This window comes from Zeus faber (genome assembly GCF_960531495.2).
Source record: "Zeus faber genome assembly, chromosome: 9".
NCBI lineage: Eukaryota > Metazoa > Chordata > Actinopteri > Zeiformes > Zeidae > Zeus > Zeus faber.
The window spans coordinates 26,450,411-26,476,118 of NC_137197.1; the positions used below are offsets into that span (position 1 = coordinate 26,450,411).

Sequence of the window (25,708 nt, forward strand, 5' to 3'; positions counted from 1 at the left end):
TGTGGCTTTTTGGATTCCTTCCTTCCTTCCTTCCACCCATTCTTTCCCTCCTTCCCCCTTCCTTCGGTCTATTCCTCAATCACTCATTCTTTTTTTTGCTTGGTACTTGCCGCCTTGGTCTAATTGCAGAGATTTCTAACTTTTCTACTTTTCTACTAAAGAATTTGTACTTTTTGTTAGGCCGACACTGTCGGCACGTGTAGTTCAAGAGTGCATCGGAATATTGTACTTAATTAGGGAAGGAAGCAAGGGAGGGAGCAAGGATGGGAATAAGAGATTAAGATTTGAAGGACCTCATCCCTGGCCTTTACTGAAGCAATGCTGGAGTTTTTTCTCCTCCGTGTCAGTTTGGCAGCAGTGGCGCCACTCTGAAGCCATTCTGTGACATGTGATATTTATAGATCGGTGCTAACAAATATTTAATGAACATTAGCAAGCAGCTCTAACATGGCAGCACTGCTCCAATAAAACACCCCATGCCAATTCAATGGAAAGTTTGAATCACAGCAAAATCACACTAATTATGAACGACCAGCCTACTTTTTCCCCAGGGCCTGAATTTTCAGCTAGACAATTATATTGATCATCACGGGGTAGATTCATTTATCTTTGTTTGCCCTACTCGTCTAAATAAAGCAGCACCGCCCGACTACACACACATGACATATCCTGGCATCCCGGATTTATTTTTAACATCTATAATTTATTTATCACAAGAACTGCCTTAAAGGCTGTCCGGCATTTAATGTAATGCTGGATTGTAGCCACTAGGTGGCGGCAACGAACCCCACACAGACACCCACCCACCCACACACGCCCGCACGCACGCACACACACGCACACACACACACACACACGCATGCACGCACACGGAGGAAGGAGTGATGAGTGATGCTGCGTTCCAAGTGCATTGGAACTCGGATAAACATTCCGACTCACCTACTTGGGAAAAGTGCAAAGGCACGGCCATCTAAGTCGGATTTCCAAGTCAGTTTGTTGGGGCAGAGCGCTCAGGCCCGAGTTCGACAACAGCGTCACATATCGTTAACGGTGGGCAAAGTTCCCTCTGCGTGGGTTTTATGTGGAAACACGTCGAACTTCAACTGGGGGCGCGCTGAAACCGGGACGTGACGTTCACGCCACAGCTTGCAGCGTCCACTGGCTTTGCCCCGGCAGGCGACAAGACGGGCGACGGGACCCGCGGACTCGCAATCGCCGAGTTTTGAAGCAGTGCTGGAACGCAGCATCTGCAAGCCCCTCCCTGGACGGGACTCCACGCCGCGCCTCGCTGCTGTGACAGCAGGGAGGAAACTTTCCACTTTTCCGTCTTTCCGAAAAAAAACCCAAACTATGCCTCGTTAAACGACAATGTCCGAAACACTAATGAAGGAAATGGAGAATATAGCGTTGTCGCCCGGAAAGCCGAGGGAACGGCCCGTAGACGTCTGCAGCTTCCTGCTGGTGGACGAACAGGAGAACCTGCAGGTAGCTAACGGGTAAAGCTAATGGCAGAACTACACCCGGCGCGTACAAACACGTCCCGCTGACCAATTTCGACAATGAACAGTTGAAGCTCACATTTCAATCACGTTAAAGTTATTTGTGGCAGACCACTGTAAAAAAAAACAAAAAACACCAAAACATTTTATACATTTTAGCTGGGTTAACCGAACGACCTCGTTTGACTCAAGTGGATGCAGGGATCACAGGACATATTGTGACACAGCAACAACAAGATCGACATGTCGCGTCGATTTGAAACAAAGAATAAGAGGAGATGACAGAGGTCGTTTTATGGTTTTCACACAATCACCAGTCACAGCATTGGTGTTGTTTCGGACGTAAACCTATTATCCAACTGTGTTCAACGAGAAACTGATCTAAGTGGCTGTTGTTTTCAACATTCCTCATCTCTCGACGCGTCTGGGACGCTGCACCCACGCAGCCGGTGTGGTTACGGGCGGCGGAAAGAACCGCACTCGCTCCTCGGGGGACTGTCGTGTCGTGTCGTGTCGTGTGACGTTGTCCGATCTGTTGTGGCTCGTCGCCACTACGAGTAGTCAGCGATATGACGTTTTTTGGAAAGGAAAAAGTTTTTTTCCTCGGCTATCGTACTGTCCTGGGTGTTGCCATGGTTATCCAGGATGCCGTGTGGCATTCGTTTTAAGCACTATTTTTTTTTTTCATTTTGATGGAATTTCAATGTGAGCTTTATTCATTAAAATATAATTTGATCCTAGCCTCCTTGTCGGTTATTTATACTAGTGTATGTATACATCTGTCCTTAATGTCATGTCATAGTGGCAGAATCTGTGGCCTAAAAGCCATAGTGGAAATTATTTGGTAACCCTGTGTATACAGGGGGAAATCCTGACACATCAAAGAATGGTCAGAATTATATATATATATATTATTTAATTGAAGGGCTTGATGGACATTTTGACAAAAAACGTTTTTGATGTAATTGTTGAAAACAAAAGCTCAGAAATGGTTCTTATTTTTATTAAAATCTTGCAGCCTCTTATTTTGGAGAAAATAAACATAGCATTCCGTTTGCGATAAGTGTGAAACTGATCAGAAGATTTATATAGACTCTATGTAGATATCTATATATTTCAGCTCAGGTAGCGGCGGCGTACCTAAGCAGACGTGTGAGGGTGGAGGTACATTTTACCAGAATCTCAACAGACGTGACGCGTTACTGTAGATGTATCACATGACACATTATTGTTGAAGTTCATTCTTTGATAGATTTCACTGCCACACCTGCGTGACGTCGCGGCCTGCGCAAGTTCCTTCTCTGCAATGTAATTACATTGTCCCCTATCGATTCCACAGGGCTTTTAAGGCCATGACGTCATTGTAGCACAACTACAACTTCATGTCTTTGATGTTATAGACATTACATCAGTAATGTGGTGTGTGTAAAATTCAAACATTTAGCCTTCATAAAGATTGGGGTTTTTTTTTAATCTCTTGTATTTTTTATGTCTATCTAGCATCTATTATGTACCATTGTCATTACCTTGTGACACATTTAAGTCTGTGTCAATACATGTGGCAGTACGTGGATCAGTCGGTGTGTCCTTGAAATTTGTAAACACCTAAATACAAATACATATGATACATATAGATATATCATATGAGTCATTGTAAATATTTAAAAATATCATAAAAAATCATCTTGACTCTTGGAATCTTGGCATTGGATCTGGGAAGTCCCCGGTGAGTCAGAACCCCATGCAACACCACTGAATCAAATTTATGTTGTATTGCAAAGTACAGTCAGTGGTGATACTATGTATTTTGTCAAGGGGCCAAGAAGGTTTGTGCTTACCATGCAGTTCAGCCCTGAAGGCCTTAACCCTTTATAGTCCACCTCAACCAAGCAAGCTAGATACAGGTGATTTTAAATAATAAAACAATGTATTTAATGAAAAAATACAGTCATTCTAATACAGTCAAGTATTAGTGGCTCACATTTTTGTGCAGTTGAATATACATTTGAAGGGACTATTACAAATTGAAGATATCACATTTTAACAAATGGACAATGTGTGTGGATTATCCTGAATTTGACAAACTGTGACACCAAGCATCAGTCAACATTTGAGTCCAGCAGGGGCTTCAGGTGGAGTGATTGTTGTTGAGTTAACACATGGTGGCGGCTCTTCCCCCCCCCCCCCCCATGGACTTCTCCAGGTGCAAGACGAGTCGGAGTTCCTGGAGCGGCTCGGCTGCGGCGACTCGCCGGGGGTCAAGGTCCTCTCCATCTTTGGCAAAACGGGCGATGGAAAGTCCCATACCCTCAACCACATTATCTTCGGGGGCGAGACCGTGTTCTACACCTCCAAGTCCCCCAGCTCCTGCACCGTGGGGATCTGGGCCGCCTATGACCCCGCGCTCAACCTGGTCGTCCTGGACACCGAGGGCCTGCTGGGGGCCACGGCCAACCAGAACCAGAGGATGCGGCTCCTACTCAAGGTAACTACAGTCATCATCCATTTTTGAGGAATCAGCCACCTACTGGCTCCCGCAGATAGAAAAGTTGATTTCTACAGGGTCTTACCACGTACTTAAGGTGGTTGAATTTCGTCCTCGGAAATTTAAGTCCTGTAATACCTTCAAAATAGCCCCCTTTGTGCTGAAGTGCTTGAAAAATTATTGAAATGCAATCATTGAAAACCTGTGATATTCCCCCTGGTTTTGTTATTCAAATCATAACGTAATGAAAACATTTCCAGAATCACTTTTACTATATATATGATATGCTAATAATAATTCTAATAATAATAATAATCATAAAAATAATATATACTAATATACATAATATACATCATAGACAATGAGGACAAGATTATACTATAACAAATATCACATTGAAAATTGATTATATTTGAAGTGAAGTATATTTGAAATGAAAATAGTGCTTTTAAAGTACTTGAAAGTCCTTGAAAATCATTTTGTGATGCCAGAACGAATCCTGTTCCTAGCTATGCCCCCAAATCTCACATTCGACTTATTTACCCCAGGTGTTGGCGGTGTCGGACATGGTGGTGTACCGCACTCGGGCCGAGCGCCTCCACAACGACATGTTCCAGTTCCTGAGCAGTGCCTCGGGGGCTTACTTGAAGCACTTCACCCCCGAACTGAGGGCCCTGTCCAGCCGCTGTAGCCTGGATGTCCCCCTGTCGTCGCTGGGGCCAGCCGTCATTGTCTTCCAGGAGACTACGCACACACAACTGCTGGGTTACGGTGGGTGGAGCGATTGCATTTGCAAAACTGCTACTACACCAAGCTGACAAGGAATGGTGTTTGGTAACTCACAGAACAAATGGTTAAAAGGCATATAAAGGCAATAAATCTTGGGCTTGACCCTCGATGCGTCTAACATATGACGGACACCAAACCAAGTTAAAAGTAAAAAATATGATTTTATTTAAACAAAACATACTTGAAAGTCAGGTGTTCTGGCCAAACAGAAAAAAGGAGCACGAAGCACCTAGACCAACCTCACAATGGACCGTCAAATCCAGTGCTTCTCCCTAAACTACCAAAATGGAGAAAATAACTAACCTAAACCAGACATCCTCAAAAATGAGCAAGAATAACAAAGAGCAGTGCTGCTCGTCAGGATCAGAGAGAGACAGCTCTGCTTCCATGAAGTTCATTTTAAATGATAATGTTTTGCTCTCCTAAGTCTCCTAACATTTTCTTGCTTTCAGTCCCAACCCCCCCAAAAATGTTCTCTCACTTTGTCACTTAGTGTTATTCTGATCCGTCTGTCTGTGTGAAAAGCATACAGGATATTAAGCTACAGTATATTAAGAATCACAATCAGTTTATTCCACCGGATACATTTACTAGGGGTGGGGGGAAAATTGATACAGCATAGTATCATGATATTTTGCGTGGAGATATTTTATATTATATCTATTATATTTTTATTGATACATGGACGCCAAGTATCAATATTTTATTATGTAAATTGTGAATTACAGTTTTTTGTACAAGAATAATAAAATTGATTAAATTCAATCAATAAAACCACTTGTTCTTGGTTATGGTTTGTGTTTCCAATGGAAACATTGCGGAGCGGCGGAGCTGGAATCAGCACCAAGAAGTCCTGAAGAAAAAATAGTGACGACAACAAATGACGCATTAGTCTATGTCATGCGTTTGCAATAGTTATAATTTCTGTACATTACAGACCTGCTGCGTTGGCCAGGCACTCTTTCCCAATGGAGGATTTAGATTTGTTTGAGTTTCTCAGATTTTTTTTCTTGCTGCTCTGTTCATTTATGTACATAAGTAGCCATTACAGCTATGTAACAAGCATCAATTTCATTACCAGCTAATTTGTTCTGGTGAGGTTTGGTGTGTTTCACAGATGATTAGCAATTAAAAAAACAGCTATAATAATAATAATAATAATAATAATAATAATAAAATAAAATAGTTAATGAAAAGTTAAGTAATAAATAAAATAACAAAATGAAAGTAGTCAAATATATACAAATGACTAAAGCAAACAAAAAAAACAAAACCTAGTCAGGTCTAAGAAAGTATATACAATACAAAATGCAATACTACACACAGGATAAATTGTTGTTATGGGTATATAAGATATAAATGATGAATTGAAAGTTTAAACTCAAGATGACCGTGTTGTATGTGCTTCCCTCCCTCTAGAGTCCCCCGAGACGGGCCACGCCGACACCCTGCTCCAGAAGCGCTTCCACGACCTGGGCCTGGGTGCCGAGGCCTTCAGTTCGGTGCAGTATGTAGGCACGCAGACCGTCGCCCCGCCCACTGACTTCACCCACCTACGGGACGCTGTCCGGCAGCATGTGCGCAACATGCACACCCGATCGCCGCGCCATCCTGCCATTGTGTTCCGTGCCCTGGAAGTAAGGAGGGGGGGTGGGGGGTGGGGGGTGGCAAGGGGTATTGTCTAGGACCTTCAATTGTGATTGGAGTTGTAATACAGGTGCTCTTGTGCATAATTAATCATTCACACAATTTTAACCAAAGCACTGGAATACTGTGTTAAGACGTCCAATTTGGACCCATCTCTTTATCTGCAATTTGGAAATTTGCAGTGCACATTTGGGATGACACAATACCAGAATTTATGTAGTCGATGCCAGGGGCTGTGCCATATGACTCTATACAATACTGTGCAAAAATTTTAGGAACTTGTAAAAATAGAAATGCTATTTGTCTATGTTGTCGTGCTATAGAAATTTTGACAACCTAATGCAGAACACATAAAATAACCGTCGAAGACAAATGTGTTTTTGTGAAACATATAAAGGGCCTAAAACTTTTACACAGTACTGTATATTGTAAGACTATAAAAATGACTATTGTATATCTATTCTTTATACCGTTTCTATCGCTATGTTGCAAATCAGCAGCAGAGCTGCTTTACGACTATTTTATATCATTTGGATTAACGGTGCTTAACGTTATCTGCACGTGGGAGCGAATGTAAAAAAACATGGAGGATCGTGACGCATCACAAAATTGCTTACGTACCATCAAGGCGCACAGAGCTTTACACGGAAGAGATAAAAACGTCCTTTGTCTACAAATTTTAAAAGTTTGTTGATGTTTTTTTAGCTAAACTTAACTTTTGTTTGATAAGGTGTTGCATTATGTTACGTCTAGGTAACATAATGCTAGTCGTATGTTAATATCGAATAATTAATAATTATCTTGTTGGGGCACCATTCTCTTTTAGTAGGCTTGGGAAGATTTACCATGAAATCGTCTATCGGCAATCAACTCTCACAATTGTCGAGTAACCACTGGTGATCAGATCTCACTTCTCTGCAAGGCGAAGGGCAGATCATCGAGATGCCTGTGATCTGTGCTCGGCTGCGCACACATCGCGGGTGCGCTGAGGATGCATTCCTCATGAACATGCATATCTTGCCAAGACAATCCTCCTCAATACCCATTCACGCTTAAAAAATAATGCGCCTGATAAAAAGGGCAACATGGGGTACGGTTGCCGCGGTTACCAGTGTTAACCCATGTTCGGGCGTACACCAATTACATTACTTGCCCACTGCCCTGCCCCCACTGTCGTTTTTTGTTGTTTTTTTTAATGTAGAAATAAACCCGTTTCGCATATCAGCGCCCACGTTCATCAAAAAAAAACGAAGTTGTAAAATAGTACGTGTTATCAATACTTAGTGGGACACTATGCATGCCCGCCTGCCACTCGTGCCTGCCTGCCGCCGGGGAGACCTGCGTCCCTACTGTCAGGACAATGGGGACGCACGTCTCCGTGTTGCTTTCCTTTGCTACGGACTTAATCTAGTATAAACTGGATGTTTTTGTGTAAATACTTTACTTGTAATTAATACATCCTGCTCTTCTGGAAAGGGGAGACCGCATTTGCCACATTAAATTACTATGCGTGCGTTTAAAAAAAACAATCAAGCCTTAATTAGCCTTAATATCTGTGTTCCAATCTAGAGTATTAGACCACCAACATCACCGTAGACCACAAACATCATCAGCGTAGAGTCAGAGGTCTGGAAATCATGGATTTGGGGACTTGGGTCTCACTTCATCCCATTCGGGGGGGGCAGTCGGAGGTGTCGTTGCAACAGCTTCAGGCAATGGAACGTCGGTCTCAAGGCTTGATTGGTGTGGGGAGATCCAGTCCTTTCCTACCTCGCTTAAAAAATAAATGTGCAAATACCGTCTGTGGCCTTTTAACAATGAGTACAAAGCTATTTTTAACTTGAGAAATCTGGTTGCGGAGTTGCTAAATTCATCAAAAGACTTTGGTGACTATAAAAATTTAAACAAACACGCTTGCAACACACATTCATGATCCAGAAAGTTTTGAGTAGATAAAAACTACAATTCGTAAAATAAAAAATAAAACGATGAGTAGACTAAAGAAAAATGTGGAAAAGTTTAGAAGTTGATATTAGGTGGAAAAGGCGCTTTCTTTCAGAGATGTCTGCGTGTCGCTCAGAGGCGGCCCCTGTGGTGTTGGGTCTTCTCTGACCGGGCTTGCAGTGGTTAATCCTTATTATATACAGTTATCTAATTTGATAGTTTATGTGGAATACTCCCATCACCATAAATTCATGGATTTAAAACAATATCTATGAACTTTTAACAGTGTTATCAAGAAAAATAAATAATAATATGATAATAAAACAAAAACCTCCCGGCAAGCTTACACACTACAACATGATATCTGTGATAAATCCACACAAACATTGATATTGACAATGTGATACAACAAATTCATACCTGTATCAATAATAACAAAAAGCATATCAACACTGAACACTTAATTTGAGTTCAATAAACTAATACATTATATCAACGGGTGCAGTTGTGTTTTAAAACATGCAATGCACCGTGGGAACGTTCTGAAGGAATGTGTTCTCCAAGATTTTTGAATTAGCTCTGTGAGACTTCAGATAAGAGGGATAGCGAGAGAGAGAGGGTGGTGGGATAGCGAGAGAGAAGCTTTCTTCTAAATGAGTGAATGTGTATGTTTTTGAGCAAAAGTAAAGGAGAAAAGTCTACACAGAGGGAAGGGAGGAATTTCCTTTGCCTGAATTAAACATTGCCTCTCCTGGGGAAATTATGTGTATTGGATGTCCAGCCACAGATTCAAAGTGTTGTCCTTAATCCTGCCCTGGTGTTAATCTCATATGACCAGAAAAGGGTTGGGGGGGGTTTTACAATCACTGACCGTTTGCAGGTCACTAAAAGGTTTCCTATCTTGTGAGGATCCTCTTATCAGGTACTGCCGGGATGTGGAATAGTGTCTTTCTGACAGTTTAACGTTGTAGGCTTAAGCATTGTTCTGTCTGGTGCCCGCAGTTCAGTTCAAAGTGCAGGGTCCAGGACAATCCAACCAGACCAGAGAAATAGAATCCAATTCATGGAGACTACAAATGGTATCTCACATTGCATGATGGCACCTTTCATGGATTATTACAACATTTAGCATGTAAGGTGAGGGTGACTGACGAACCAAAGTACCTTTTTGTTTGGCGATCGCGTCACAATGCACTTTACCGTGTGTTTTTGTTTTTCTTGTTTGTTTTTGATATAAACTATTCATCAGTTGAATATACAGGAAATGTGCTCAATCGTGATATATCGTTATTGAGATATAAAATTACTACCTACAGTTTTTTTGGATCGAAGATTTTGGCCATATGCACAGCCCTAATCGATACCAATACCAGTGAACATCCACGTTTTTATTCACCCCATTGTATATTACAGTATAAAGCAAAATAAAACCCAGATACCTCAGCTTGTACTTACAAATTTTAATTAAAAAAACACAGTTTCATAGCCTTTAAGTGTTTTAGAAGATTAACAATACACGATATTGTGCTTGAATTGAGCAAGGCAAATATTCTTTATTCAGAACACACACATGTATATCAAGCATTTTAAATTTACTGACATGGTGACTGTTGGCAATATTAATTTGAATGGCATATTAAACAGTATATTTTGATGAGAAGCTGGTTTAAGCTATTATTATTGAGCGTTAAGTTACCAAAAATAATATGAATGTCTATTTCAAGTTAATGACACTTAAATCCCTCGGCCAAACTAAAAGCGACACATCAGCGTCTCGAAAGTGCTTCAGATATGCTGCCGTGTTAATCAATACGGAAGGTCACACCAAGCAGAAGCGTCACTGTCACGAAAGCGGCATTCCGCAGACTTCTAAACTCTTCACGTTTTTTTTACTCCTCGGCTCTATTTTTCTGGCCGCAAAGCATAAATTGGAGCATAGATTACCATAGAGGTCTATTCATAAGATGTACTGTATTTAGTAAAAATATTGCCAACCACAAGTAGAAAATTGCTGATGTGCGGTCCTAACATGGATTACTAAATTAAATTAACAAACGCATACCCCCCTCCACACACACACACACACACACACACACACACACACACACACACACACACACACACACACACACACACACAATTTAATCTCACTAATGTAAAGAGAATATTAGCATTCCAGCAGGAAAATAAATGTCACACCAAGGAATAGACTTTAGATTTTACTTCATACTTGGGAAGTAGTTTTATTAACTATCGGTCTGGTATAACCGTACTTGTCAGCAACACGGAAGCAGGAAGGTCTCCTTGCTGCTTGGAGTCACTACTTGTGGGCTCTAGTCAAACTGACTTGTCAAGCTATAGATTTTTGTAGAAGAGAAATCAGTCAAATTATTTAAGAGGTATTATAAAGATATTGATACATTTCATGAAATGTACAAGAATATATCCATTGTATGTTTTTCTTCATTTAATAATCGAACCACAAACAACGGATAAATAAAAATAATCAGAATAGTCTTTATTAAAGAAAGGGGTTAAAAAAACAAAACGTATACATTCATATATACATTGTGGAAATCTCCTGTATCCTCCTCTGGTTAATGGGACGAGCCTGTCACCGCTGCAGTCTCTGGCTTCTCCCTCGGACCCACCGAAAAGAACCGCCACTGCCTTCCTCCTGTGAATAGCCGCAATATATTTATAGATTATTACTCATTCCAGCGATAAACCACGTTGTATTCAAGCCAGAAGCTGCTGTGTGAAATATAAACTCCAAACTCACGAGCTAATCCTACTAAGTTAATAAACAAACTCACTCCAAATCCAAATTAAATGAAAAGGAAAGGTTGAAAACAAAAGCAAAGATTCACTTACCCATTGAAAGTTCAGAATTTTCACAATTTGAAGTTTAAAGTCTCGAGAATGCTGCTTACGCGAGCACGTCATAGACGGAGTGAATTCGGATCCGGAGGGAATTGATGAATCGTGAAATTTTCCGTTGCTGATATGTCACTGACGATGTCACTGCTGGTGTGGCCCAGGGGTAAGGTTCTAACGTTACAATCTGTAGTTCATTTTACTGTCCTGATCTTTTTAATTTTCAAATTTGTTGGTTGTCCCTATGTTTGCGTTATTTCTCTGGTGGTATTGAACCGTCCGTCCCCCCCAGGCCCTGAATGAGCACTTCTGCGGCGAGCTCTCTGACGACAAGCTCACGCTCTACTCATTCTTCCCCGATGAGTACTTCACCTGCTCCTCCGTCTGCCTCAGCTGCAAGTACGTAGGAGCAAATTGGTTTAATTCATTTTTATTTTTTTGTTATAGTTATACTTATAATCATCCTCTCCTTTATAGAAATGGTTACACAATGCATCGATTTAGACGGTGATGGGGACTGTTTGTCTTATTCATATCGTACCTGGCTGTAAAATTATAAAAATTGTCCAAAATGTTGTTTTGGACAATCTAACTAGAGTTAGTTCGTTGAACTTTGGTTTTTAGCAAAGAGTAGAGGCAGACAGAGGTTTCAGAGAAAGAGAGGAGATTTGTTTTTATTGTCACTGTGGTGTGGGGGTGGTGGTGTTTAAGCAGCCACCCCTGTCTTGGGTTTAGGTAATTGGGCCCAGATCAGAGGTGGCTGGACGCCTGTTGCTCGTCAGAGCAATCAACGAGTACAGTGAATCATCCATCCCCACACACACACACACAGGGAAAGCCTCTCTAATGACAAGTGTCCATCTGCTCTGGGCTTGTTACATCTTGCCACTCCCTACAATAAACTGGTGTGTTTGCCACATCTCTAACTGTGTCCCTGTGTCTGTGGGCCCCGGAAATGCCACTGGGGTGGCATGTGGCAGGCGGAACACAGTGGTGCCCGAACAGGGGCACAGGCAGATATGTTGCAAACACACCAGTTTTATTGTAGTGTGTGGCAAGATGTAACAAGCCCAGAGCAGATGGACACATGTCATTAGAGAGGCTTTCCCCGTGTGTGTGTGGGGGGGGGTGGGTGATTTACTGTACCTGTTGCTTGTTGATTGCTCTGATGAGCAACAGGCGTCCAGCCACTTCTGATCTGGGCCCAATTACCTAAACCTAAGACAGGTGTGGCTGCTTAAACCACAAGACCTCCACACCACGGTCACTTCACTATGACACTGGAATGTGCATTTTTATTTATTTTATTTATTATTATTATTATTATTTATTTATACACAGTTGATTTTAACATCACGTCCTGTGTAACTTAAATATCCTAACTGGAGTTACCCAGTGATTGCTGTGAATAGAACGGCTGACCGCCTGTTATTTGGAAAAGCAGCTGACAGGAGGAAATAGACCCCAACTGGGGCTGGCATAAGTTAGCTACCCATGTCAGCCCAAACCCAAATCAGTATTCTGGAGACACCCGCAAATGGCTACGAGCAGAACTACAGAGAGAATACCCAACAAGAACAAGAATCTTAACAAGAATCTTGCACATCAACAGCAACCGAGAAAAGGCTTCAGGTCTGTTCCTGCGGCTGGAAAAAAGAACATCCTCAAAGGCCTGAAAATACATCAAGGAAAGAAAAGATGCTTGAGAAAGGGAGAACAGGGACCTTGCATTGCTAAGTAAGCCAATCAAGTCAGTCGAAATAAGTTCAGCGACTGGAACCACACCATAGTTCGCAGGACGTCAGCCCCCATGAGGAAGAAACTTGAGCACAGAGACAGTAGTGGAGGAATGTATAGAGCCCACCGAGCCAAGAAATCCTGCCAGGGAGAAGAAAATCAGTGGGAACAAGACTCGGGTAAAATGGCCTGGAGCCTCGGAGAGGGTAGAATGGAAGACGATCAACAAAGACCTGACCAGCACCCTAGAAAGGATGAGGGGCACAGTAGAAAGAAGGCTTAACAAGATAGGGAGACATCTACGACTTTGGAGCTGAACTACACGGAGTAAGGGAGAAAAAGGCACCAACAACGGAAAGCAAGTCCAGACGGCAACATGAGATCAAACACCTGATCCGGGAGAGGGGGCAGCTTAAGAAGCAGTGGAGGAAGGCTTCAGAAAGTGAGACGGAGGGCATCAATGTACTCCAGGAAAACATCAACAATCTTGAGACGACTAGAGAAACTGCAGAAAGTGCGCAAAAAGAAAGAACAAGCAAGGTCACGTTTTTTTCAAGGATCCCTTCAAATTCCTGAAATCGCTTTTCACAAAGGAGAAGGGTGGAAGTCTGGAAACATCAAAGCAAGAGCTGGAGGAGCACCTGGAAAGAACACACTCCAATGAGAAGAGGCATGAACAGACAACTATTCCATCGGATATCCCACCAATTAAACGCTCCAGATTCTCTACACTTCCTTTGGAGGCTAAGGAGAGTGGCTTGGGAGAAAGGAATCATACGGGGGTTACGCTGTTATGCACAATGCTTTTTTGTTTCAAAGTAACATAAAAAGTTAAATAAAACAGAGTAAAATAATAATTAGATTTGAATAATTCTCAATGTGTTATCTGAGAGGAACGGGGAAGATCAGCAGATGTCTTCTATAGCCTTCTTTCTCTCCCCTCTTCTCCTCCTGTGGCAAGTAAAATCTGACTCCACAGACTGCTGCGACTCTGCTTTGTGCACACGAAGCAGCCACTTTCCCTTTTTTAACATTACACTAAGTATTAACACGTATAGTATTTGACAAATGCTAATTTTTTCATTTGATGAACGTGGGTGCTGATATGTGGAAATGAACTAAATGAATTTTATTTCTACTTTTAAAAAATGACTGTGGGGGCCTCTCCCAAGGAAGGTACACCTGGAGACACAACCAAGTGCTCAAATGCCTGGCAGTAATCATTGAAACCAAGAAAACCACCACCAATACCTTTCCCCACAGAACAGCCCAAAACATTAGTCCGAGAAGGGGAACAGGGACAGAACAAGTTCCATCCGAAGACCAGGGTTGAGCAGATGGAAGCAGCCCGGGACTAAGAAATTAGTCTGGGCAGACATTGGGGGAGGGGAGATTCTGGGACGCTAGAGCTCACTGCTGAACCTATTGGAGACGTTGTGGTACAATTCAGCAAAATGTTGAGGAAAGAAGGAGCCCACCTAAGAATCCCAATGCGCCTGCCCAGTCCCTGCCACCTTCTCAACATTAGAGCAAGATGTAGGTTAGTGCTTAAAACTAGAGCTTAAAACCTTCCATCAGCACGGGAGCATAAGAGGTGGCATGCTGGATAGTATGGTGGCCTGCACCAGCTCAATTCCCTGCCTACAAGGTCTTAAATGTCAATTTCAAGTAGTAAAAAAAGATCCCTCTGTCTCCCCCCAGTGTCCGTTGTAAGAATGGAATGAACCATCTGAGGGATCGGGTGCCTCACATGGCCGATGGTCTGTGCAGGTACGCACACCAGTACAACAATAAAGTTCTCATTTGCAAGGTAAGACACACATCAATGGAAACACATATCATGTCCATATCCTTTATGTACAAAACCCCCAAATCTGTCCTCAACCTTATCGCAATCACTTTTTGTGTATTTGTGTGTGTGTGATTCTTTTCTAAACTTGTAGAGGTGCTATGAAGGAGGTAGAGAAGTGATTGTGGTCCCCAAGACCTCTGCTTCAAATGAGAACCCATGGTTTGGACTGGCCAAGTACGCCTGGTCGGGGTACGTCCACAATAACACACACGCGCATGCTCACTAGGCTTGGGCGGATCGGATTAATGACCGATTAATGACAGATTAACATTCATGCCAATTTTTATCTGCCAGGAAAAATAAGAGCATTGAAACTGTGTAAGTGCAGTTTACCGTGGTCTGAAACTGATCCCGATTGATTTATAGCAGCAGTGGAGAGGGAGAGAAGGCGGAGGGAGAGAGCGGATGGGCTCTCCACATTCTCTCTCTCGCCCTCTCCACTCAGAGCTGTTTTGGATTTATTATTGATTATTTGTAATGTTCATTGTGTAAAAGTGTTCTTGTATTGCATGTAAAAATGTTAATGTGATGTTTTCCCTCTCGTTGTTGTGACTTTATGTGTTCTTCTTACCCTCATTGTGAAGTGTATTGTCTGAATCAACTACGACCACAGAAATTGAATGTGACAACGACTTGAGGCGTTGTAAACAAGTACACCGGTTTACACCTCGCATTAGAATGCGTCTCCACATGCTTCTCTTGTAACCACTTGTGATCGGATCTCACTTCCCCGCTCTATATGCAAGTCTGATATATTGTAATTACAATATAGCAATATATAATAAAATCTCACAGAGAAAGATTTTGATTTTATTTATTTATTTATTTGAAGAAAAAAAACCAAAAAAAAACAACACATTTTTTTGGATCGCATATTGGAATTTTGCACGATCGCCCAAGCCAATGCACACACAGATTTTACCCAGACCATTTTCCTGATGATACCTCACATTTTTGGACTTTTGTTATTGTCTCCATTTTTGGGTTTGGACGATATGGTGGTAACGCCCACCTTGAAATCCTCTCCTTAATTGAAATGAACAAAAACAAAGTACAGAAAAAGTAAGCGGGACCAGGAGATAATTTCAAGGTTGGTGGGTCTACCCTAACTGCTGAAACACGAAAATAGAGACGATATGAAAATTTTTAAAATATGAGCCACCAGCTTGGCCCTTTAACAAATGTTCCTAATGGCCCCATCCCTCCTCAGCTACGTGTTGGAGTGTTCCAGCTGTGGTATCATCTACCGCAGCAGACAGTACTGGATGGGGAACCAGGGCCCCGAGAGCAGTGTCAAGCATGAGGTCAAGCATGTGTGGGAGGGGGTGAGTACACTGCGGCTGCCTGGAAGATGAATGCCATAATACACCGATCAGCCAAGACATTAAAACCACCTGCCTGAACAGCCCTGACCCGCCATACACTGTTTAGGTAGGTGGTACGTGTCAAAGTAACATCCACATGAATGCCATGACCCAAGGTTTCCCAGCAGAACATTTCCCAGTGCATCACACTGCCTACAATGGCTTGACTTTTTCCCATACTTGTGCTATCTCTTCCCCAAGTAAATGACGCACACGTACCCGGCCATCCATATGATGTCAAAGAAAATGCGATTCAGGCCACCTTCTTCTGTTGCTCCATGGTCTAGTTCTGATGCTCACGTGCCCATTGTAGGCGGTTTCAGCGGTGAACAGGGGTCAGCATGGGCACTCTGACCGGTCTGCGGCTATGCAGCCCAATACACAGCAAGCTGTGATGCACTGTGTGTTCTGACACATTTCTATCATAGCAGCATTAACCCCAGCATTAACATTAGCTTACCCCAGACGGTCTTAGCATTTGCTCTCCACGTGCATCAATAAGCCATGGCCGCCCATGACCCTATCACCGGTTCACTGGTTGTCCTTCCTTGGAGCACTTTGGGTAGGTACTAACCACTGCATATCGGGAACACCGCACAAGACCTGCCGTCTTGGAGATGCTCTGACCCAGTCGTCTAGCCATCACTATTTGGCCCTTGTCAAAGTCGCTCAGATCCTTAGGCTTGACCATTTTTCCTGCTTCCAACACATCAACTTCAACAACTGACTGTTCACTTGCTGCCTAATGTATCCCACACCTTGTCAGGTGCCATTGGAACGAGATGAACAATGTTATTCACTTCACCTGTCAGTGGTACTATAGTGGTACTATGTTGTGGCTGATCAGTGTATACTGCCAAGAAAATACATATAGATGAAAGGCTAATGATAGCACATATCTTTCCCTATGCAGGCGGCTAAATTATGGTTGTTATTTTTTGGCCACAGTGTTAGTTTTCCTTCCCATCATTTATCCATATCGTCCCCTTAACCGCCTCTCAATCCAGTCCGAGGCCTTCCTGACAGACCACCAAAACGCAGCCCAGAGGGTCCTGGACGGGGTGAACTACGTGATCCAGTCTGTCTCCGAGTACAGCACGGGCCCCACCAAAGCCGTCACAGCTTGGTTGACTGACCAGGTGGCCCCGCCCTACTGGAGGCCCAACGCCCAGATCACTGTGAGTACACACACACACACACACACATACACATACACATACACACACACACACAGTTCACCTACACCTTCCAACCCAGTAAAGTAGCAAGTTTGTGTTCTTAACGTATATCAGTGTTATTAAACACTGGTACACATAGCCATGGTGTGAACCCATGACCAGAACGTGTACTGTAGATGTTCACGATGGTTTCTGATAGTTTGTCTTACCCGCACTGAACCTAAAATTTCAAAATGTTAACAGAACACATTTGGGTTTTTACAGCAACCTTTCAACCTTTCACACTTAAATGGCAATCAGACCGGATTGCCATTTAAGTGTTGATCCTATAGACATCCAGACAAGTGATAAGGTGCCACTATTTTAGCTTTATCTCCTTCCAACCGGTCTCTTCTGTCATCTAAGTTTAATAATTGACATACTTACAAAGGACTCCTATTTTGGACTGCACTGAGCCTGTGTGTGCTTCTCATAGACACTGGTTCCCTTTTATCACATTATTTAATTGTTTGTAGTATGGCTGCTCCTAAATAGTTGACCAAACGTTAGTCACGAGAAGAGTCTTAGTCGACCAAGTTTTTTCATTGGTCGGTTGGACGCAGGACAAGAAAAATCCATTCAGGAGCTGCGGCTTGTCAAGATTAACCTTAAAACCTACAGTATGTGGCTGGACCCATGCATGAAATATTAGAGGGCCTTTAATTTGAAACAAATTTTAACAAAATTAAATGTTCAGACTCCTTGCTGGTTGTTCTGACAGTAATGACAGCTTTTGCTGAACTTTTTCCGGTAATTAGCAGGCGGCTCATGTGCGCGCCGTGCAACGCTTCTAAATCAAATTCACCTTTTAAAGGCTGGTTAGAAGTTATTGTGTTGGTGTAATTGATAAATTAACAAATTCTTCAGTCCCCTTGCTGGTTGTTCTGATATATTTAGAATAGGGATGTTCCTAATGACTAATTTCCCTGACGTTTAAATGTAACTTTAAACTTAGACTCATCAACCAGTCTGAAACTCCAAAAAAATATGATATTATATATTATAATAAGATATTGCGTATCTTATGAGAGCCATTTGAAACTCTTAATCACATTCTTCAATAGACAAATCGTATTTTAAATGTCCCCACGGATTGGGCAGAGGCCTTTTGGTGGTGAGCCCGTGCCCTGGGGTGCCGGAGACAGGGAAGGCGCAGTGAGTCCACGGCCCCGGGAAGAGACGAGGTCGGGGCGGAGGGGCGCTGTAGAGCCGGCGGCTGTCTGGAAACCCAGATGGGGATGGCAGCTGGGGGTCCCGGCAAGGAATCCCGGCCGGGGACAGGAAAGGCGCAGCGAGTAACCAAGTCGCAGCCCTGGAAATGCGCCCGAAGAGGGGTTCCTAATGTGCGGACACCGGGAAGATTATTTTCCATACGCCATATTTTAGTGCAAATTATGTCAATATTTAATTTAAATGTATACATTAATAACAATAATAATAGGGCCTAATAAGTTGTGATGTAATGTTCAACCGGTGTAATTAACAGGCTGCTTGCTTTGTGTGCGCAGCTCTTGTGAATTCAGTTTTGATTTTAAAGGCTGGCTGGTTATTAGGGTTTGTATTTATCTGTAATGTAACAGAGTTTTAACAATGTTAGTTATAACATTCTTACTCAGCCGTGGAGCTGAAACCATTTTCTGATGCCCCAAAAACATCTATTTAAATAATTCAACGAATATCATAAACGTGTGAAGATTAGTCGACTAATGGCTTGAACGAACCACTAATAGTCGACTAGGAAAATCTTTAGTCGAGGGCAGACCTAGTTTACAATTTGGTGCCTACTCAAGGACCTCAAGCTCTAATTCTATAAATGATTATATAAGTGTTATTGGTAGGTCTGTCATTCATTCTTTTTTTTTTTGATTGAGCAACTTTTGGAACTGGATTTAGTTCCAGAATTGCAAGAACTGTCCTTTTAGAAAGAAACATGTTCCCCTCAACAACTCCCACAACAAATCTTCTGATTTTGTTTTACACTGTTTTACATTTACGCCATTGCCAAAATATATTCTTTAATAGCCTCCTTTTGTATTCTGCCTGTGTCTGCCTCTGGCCGGGTGGGCAGTCATTATATTGAAACTGTTCTTAAAAGCAGAAAACTCCACCCACCTGGTGAACAGACTCAAGGAAGTAAACTCTCCCTCTGTGAATTTGGTCCAATTAGAAGCCACCCATCACAGCAGTAGTGGATGTAGTGCAGCATGGTGGCTAAGTAGCAACCTTGTTAGTTTTGCCGACTTTTCTTCTCCAAATGAATTGCCAAATCCAGTAACCGCTTCGGCCTTCTTGCATTATTCATACTACACAATCAGACGATGAATTGTTTTGTTGATGGCCGGGCACGTGACATGCCGATGCCTTTCACAACCTCCAACCGAGTGTCCAGACCTGATAGGCAGTGCTGCCACAAGCAGTGCCAAACAAACAATATAACTGAGATGTTAAGAATACATTTACAAAAAGAACACAGTTGTTTGGTTCATATTTTTCTACTTTATGGGATTTGTAGCAGATCGTTGCATCGCTATGAAATAAATAAATAGATACAATTTTAGGAACGGATCGAGGGAATCTTTGAGGAATCTAGTCGATAAGAGGGAATTGTGAAGGGCTCAACATTGATGGAAGGCTTTCAATTCCTACCCCTTATTGTGCACCATTAAAGAGAATATATTAAACTCTGCTTCTTCATTAAATGTGCTCAGATGCCAGAACCATAGCAACAGCCAACCAAAACAAAGACGCTCGCAAAAATATTATTTAGAGTATTTAGAGGAGAGACGGAATGAAGGAGTTTGAAGGAACAATTTCTTTTACAACCCCAATTTAAGCTTCAAGTTTAAATTCTATTTATTAGGGGTCCCCCATTGTTTTTGTTCATAAAAATTTACATTGCTGGTCTATGGATGTCATGGAACCGACAAACCCACATACAGAATTCCATTTGCAAAAACTGTTTCTCATCTCCGCAGCGGTCATGTAATAGCACTGCAGTCTTCTGGTTGGTCAAAGACAAGCATGTCATTGCGTCACTGGTCACGTGTAATCACTTCGCACATGTGCAAGATGACGGCGTGCAACGGCTGTCCGACATTAGACCTGGTAATGCCTTTGACCTTTTGACCTTTGTAAATGCCCCAGATATTTAATCCTCCCACTGGACTATTTGATTGGACTTAAACTAAAGGAATAGAAGACACAAACTGTGACAGACTGTACATAGGCAGAAGCTCAGAGATAACCACCGTTAAACACGAGGTAGGTGTTTCATTTGGAACATGGACAATGTAACATAATCTTTTTACTTTATTAATTTATTACTAATCCGACATTTACCAGGGGTGAGGGTGAATAAATAACAAATAACTAAATAAATCGCCTTCATAATTTATAGAAATTTCAGAGATCTGTGTTTTTACAGTCTTCCTGAATTGTAGTTAGTCGTAACAAAAACCATACAAAATTGCACAGTGACAGGTATTACTTTGTTACTATTAACCTTTATTATGTTTGAAAAGAATTAGGTTAAAGAAGACAATTGGATTAAACAAAGAGCAGCATATTAGACGTCATATTATAACATAAATTCCATTGTATTCCATTAAAGACAATTTATTTGGTTATATGTCATCTTGAATTGTAGTTTTTCATAATATTAACCGTAATTAAATATACAGCATTCCAAATAGGCCTTGAACATCATTATCTCACAGACATCACCCCATCCCACACGTCACACACGTCACACCAACCTGGACCCTGTGTATTGCTGCCTGCAGCTATACTTCTACTTGATCAGTATGATTTGATCAACACTCTGGTGCCCTCTAGTGAATCTACTAAAGGCTACATGCAAGGATTTTGGGAGGTATCTTCCACGGTACAACATCCTCGTACCTTAAGTGTCAATGATGTGCCAAAGAAGTGTGTTTCGGCCTTGTGCCCCACCTGTAACTACTCCTTGGTTCTCACACACTCACACACACAGTCTTGCCACGGCTGCCAGAAGGCGTTTGAGGAGGCAGAGAGGAAGCACCACTGCCGCTCATGTGGCGAGGGCTTCTGCCAGCCCTGTTCCAGCCACAGGATGCCGGTTCCTGAGCGGGGCTGGGGAGGCGCACCCGTCAGGGTGTGTCTGGCCTGCTACAGGCAGGGGGGGCCGCCCAGTCCCAGCAACCAAGGTGAGACATGCATGCATTGAGAAAAAAAATATGAACTTTTATGGTGTCTATTGTACAGTAAGACAGCAGAAAGAACCCAAAACTACAGAAGAGGATGAAAACAACAGGTTTTCACCAATGCGTCACGGAATAGGTTAACAATATATAAAAGTTTTATTATTTTTCGTATTTTTCTTACAGGATTATAATGATTGAAAATGTGTTTTTGATTTTTTGAAATTTATTTTTTATCTCTCTATCTATCTATCTATCTATCTATTTATTTTTAATTTATTAATTAATTTTTTTGTGTGGTTTCTGTAGATTTATTTTTTTGGTTTGTGACGATATCTGCCTTATGGGCAGACATGCATGGCAATGAGAACAAAATTCCTATCCATAAGAATATAATAGCAGTTAAGTTAGAGTGAGTCCAACACAGAAGATTAATCTAAATTTGAATAATCTAGAATAAAATCAGAATAAAATCAAATAATCAGTTAAATTAATCCATATTAAGTTTCAGACAGCTGAGTTGGCATTTTTAAGCAATTTACCATAATTTTGTACCCAAATACCTTATCTAACTGTGATTTTATGTTCAATATTGACCTTGTTGTGTAATTAAATTGCCAAAATATTGTGCAGATTAATCGATTATGAGAACAATGGTAAGCTGCAGTCCTAAAGTTAAGAGACTTTCTGAGTTCACGGAAGTCGGCAACACCTCTATTCTAGTCAGGCTGCAGTGGCAGGTAGCTCTGCAGGAAGCAGAGGTCTCTTCTTGCTCTGGACCCTTCTCTGTGCTCCCTGTAGTGGCTAAGATGGAGCCTCGTGGTCTTATGGCTCGCAGGGTGACAGAGGTGGCCCAGTCCACTCTGGATATCGTCTCCACAGCGGTGGACTACCCTCTCTGTGAGTACAGCCGCACATTTTTATACAAGTACAGATTTCCCTCCACACAGCAGCTACTTTATTAATTGTTGTTTTTGGCAGTACAGCGTTCAGCTTGATCTTTTCCATATTCAAACTTAACATACTCACATTTACTTGGTTTTCATTGCAGACTACTCTATTATACAGTAACAGATTTCTTTCCTCTCATGGGCTCCTCAGGCTTCGTCAAGGGCATGGCTCGTCCCGACTACTGGATCCCTGACCACGAGGTCACCCAGTGCCACCAGTGCTCCAGACCTTTCACCCCGGCCATTTCCAAGCACCACTGCCGGGCCTGCGGGCAGGGGGTGTGCGGACCCTGCTCCACGCACAACAAGCCTGTACCATCCCGGGGCTGGGACCACCCAGTCAGGGTGTGCGACACCTGTCACGCTAAGAAAGGGAGCCTGTGACTGACTCCCCCACCCCCACTCCCACCACCACCACTACCCACCCAGGAACCCTAACCCTACCATGCCCACTAACCACCACTTCCAAGTTGAAGCATCTCTGGGTCAGAATTCAGGTGCTATCAAGTTGGTTGCTGCTTTTAGCCTAAAACTTCCTTGTTCTGCATGGCAACAACTGGTGGTCATGAGGACAGTCTACAGTGCCAAGCCTGTTGTCTCATAAGTGCCGGAGTTGGAGGAAGGCCTTTCGTCTCCGATGGCGTTCCTCGACCGACCGATATCTTGTCATTTGTGAGGAATCGTTAAGGATATGAGAACTCCACCGGAAAAAACCTTGATAATCGTACCCGAGGCTCTTCCCTTGTGAAGAACAAGCCATCCGTCAAACCACTATTAAGACGAACCAGGAAAAAAAAAAAAAGGAGTGAAAGAACTGGAAAGCTGACTTCTAGAACCAAGACCGACAGCCTACGCTTCATGGTTTCAGCGTCAAAAGGTTCGCCCTTGCAATAGTTGAGCAATTCTACTCCCGCTTGCACAGCCCTGCGACAGACAACGTTTCACTCCCGTCAGATGAATCCCTCGGTTGTTGTACGCGAGTAGAACAAGGAAAATGGATGTGCTTTGAACAGCGACAGTGCGGTGTGTCAGTGCTCTGAATATCTCTGAGGATCTCTCTTTGCCCCTTATTCTAAAGACACGATCAGAGGAGCCGGAACTGGAACTCTTGTCAGGTCCCAATGGTAATGCGTTGGTTTTATTTTTATTTTTTAAATATATACACTACGCCTTCTGATACCAACAAGGTCGAGCGTACAAGGCATATATTGAGGCGATGGAAGAACTTGCGAGATAGGCAGTCAGAAAGTGGTGATCCCGCAGAGTTGGCAGAGTAGCAAAGGGAAACTTTTGCAAGGGCCGTTCAAGTCGGGCGAGGAAGAGACGGGAAGGAAACGGTATGAGATGTGAGCCACGACGACGCGCACTTTGGTTTTATTTGAATCCTGCCTGCCTGTTCCCGGTTGGTGGTGGATTCTTTGCTTGGACTACAAAGGGATGGGGTTTGTTCGGCCCAATTGTTGAACCATTTAGCGAAGTGATAGTCTTTTTCCTTTAAACATGTTTAGTGCACTGGAACAGCAAGATGAACGTTTGAAGCTCAATATACTCCACACATTCCAGCCTTCAGAATATATCACCATGTATAGATTTACCCTACTTCTGTGATTTAACCAGATGAGCACTTTCTATAGCCACCGATGCTTTCCAAAACACAGTAGACGTGATCAGCACTGGTGAACCATTAAGGACAATGGGAGTGTATTTTCTATTGTAATATTTGAAAGGTGCTCATCTTAAATTGCTTGCTATGTGAAGCCCAAATATTTTACATTGAGGTAATGTGGTAAATTTTAATGCCGAGTGCTCATTTCTTTCAAAGGGAAATTAAAAAAAATCCAGAATAGATGGATGGATTTTTTTTTCACATTTCAGCATTAATCATCACTTCATAGAGTTTTAATACTGTAATCCAGCGTTTGACAATCTTATTTTTCCCCTTTAGTCAGGCTTCTCTAAATAAAGTAATAACTGAGGATGACTGTGTGCACCTGCTTATCCATTTACTCTCTGTGATTTGCTCTCTCTCCTTTCTGTCTGTCTCTCTCCCGATTTGCCCCATAAGACCACCCAAAGACCCAGGTCATTAGAAGTTTGTGCTCAGTGTTTACTAAGACTAATATCCACGAGGTCACAGCGTCTATTTCCTTCTCCCAAACCAATTCCGAAGCCTAAAATGTATTTTTAGCCGGTACAGTCAAGTCTTATTTCACCCACTGTAGATACTGCAGTACATGTCTAAGCAAGCCATCTATGAAGAACAACAGAGACACCCTAATCCCTGGTAAATGGATCACGAGGACATGCGATTCATTTCAGCTGATAGGAAATGATTCCCAAGTGGGCTGAACATTTCCTGTGCAAAAGGGAAAAACAAATATCCATGGCTCCCCATAACCTATTCCCACCATGTGGTTTTGCGCTGTTATATAATGTCAACTACTTTCTAGGGCACATTTGCTGTTGTGGTGCAGAAACCTACTTCTGTGAAAGCTTTGCCACTGCTGCATTTTGTAGAGCAAGCCATTCCCCAAACATCCAATTAACAGCCCCGGCGAGAACAGTGGTTCTTCCTCATCAGAGCATGACTAATGTAAAAATGCTATGGCCGACAAGCGTTGTGCACGGTACCTCCACGAGGGGTCGCTGTGTGAACAGATTCACTCTGTTCTATCAAAACAGTTCACGTCACAACATCTCACGTCACAACCACTACATCCTGGGGAGAGCCCTCAAGTGGATAATGTTAGGGAGATGCCCTATATAATTGTCAATTATACCGTTTCTGGTCTGCTCTGCGTTCAGTTTCTTACAGATAGGACAATGTGCTACAATCTGTTGGACCAGCTGCCTGCCTCGTAAAATACAGTATCACGAACCTGCACTGGAGTGTCCCTGACCCCCCCCCCCAGAATGCATAACCGCTTGATGAACTAAAATCAGACTGCTGCAACCTTCCTTCTTCACTGACAAGGCTGTTCTCTAGCGGTTTCAGTTCTTTGATTATATGTATTCTTCATGATGTTTTATCCGAGATTTCAGCAGACTCATTTCCTGGCTGAAACCATGTTCTTGTGTCACCTTTACCCAGTACACTCCAGCTGCAGTGAGCTCTCCTTGAGTCTTCTGACTTGAGCGGGCATTGGTACTGTAATAAACCTCAACCGTG

General features: G+C 42.5%; 1 protein-coding gene across 2 annotated transcripts; it reads left to right on the forward strand.

Moving 5' to 3' along the window:
* Nucleotides 1-1,305: 1,305 nt before the first annotated feature.
* LOC307235403 (zinc finger FYVE domain-containing protein 1) lies at nt 1,306-24,515 on the forward strand. 2 transcript variants are annotated; one of them, XM_080007484.1, is made up of 12 exons: nt 1,306-1,485; nt 3,703-3,984; nt 4,533-4,755; nt 6,193-6,410; nt 11,534-11,640; nt 14,680-14,788; nt 14,922-15,019; nt 16,041-16,155; nt 17,202-17,372; nt 21,403-21,595; nt 22,391-22,489; nt 22,691-24,515. In XM_080007484.1, exons 1-12 carry the CDS (start codon nt 1,369-1,371, stop codon nt 22,921-22,923), a joined length of 1,965 nt encoding a protein of 654 aa, XP_079863610.1. In that variant the 5' UTR covers nt 1,306-1,368; the 3' UTR covers nt 22,924-24,515. The 2 variants fall into 2 exon arrangements, with proteins under 2 accessions (XP_079863610.1, XP_079863611.1); XM_080007485.1 differs by lacking the exons at nt 22,391-22,489; nt 22,691-24,515 and adding an exon at nt 22,317-22,344.
* Nucleotides 24,516-25,708: the final 1,193 nt, after the last annotated feature.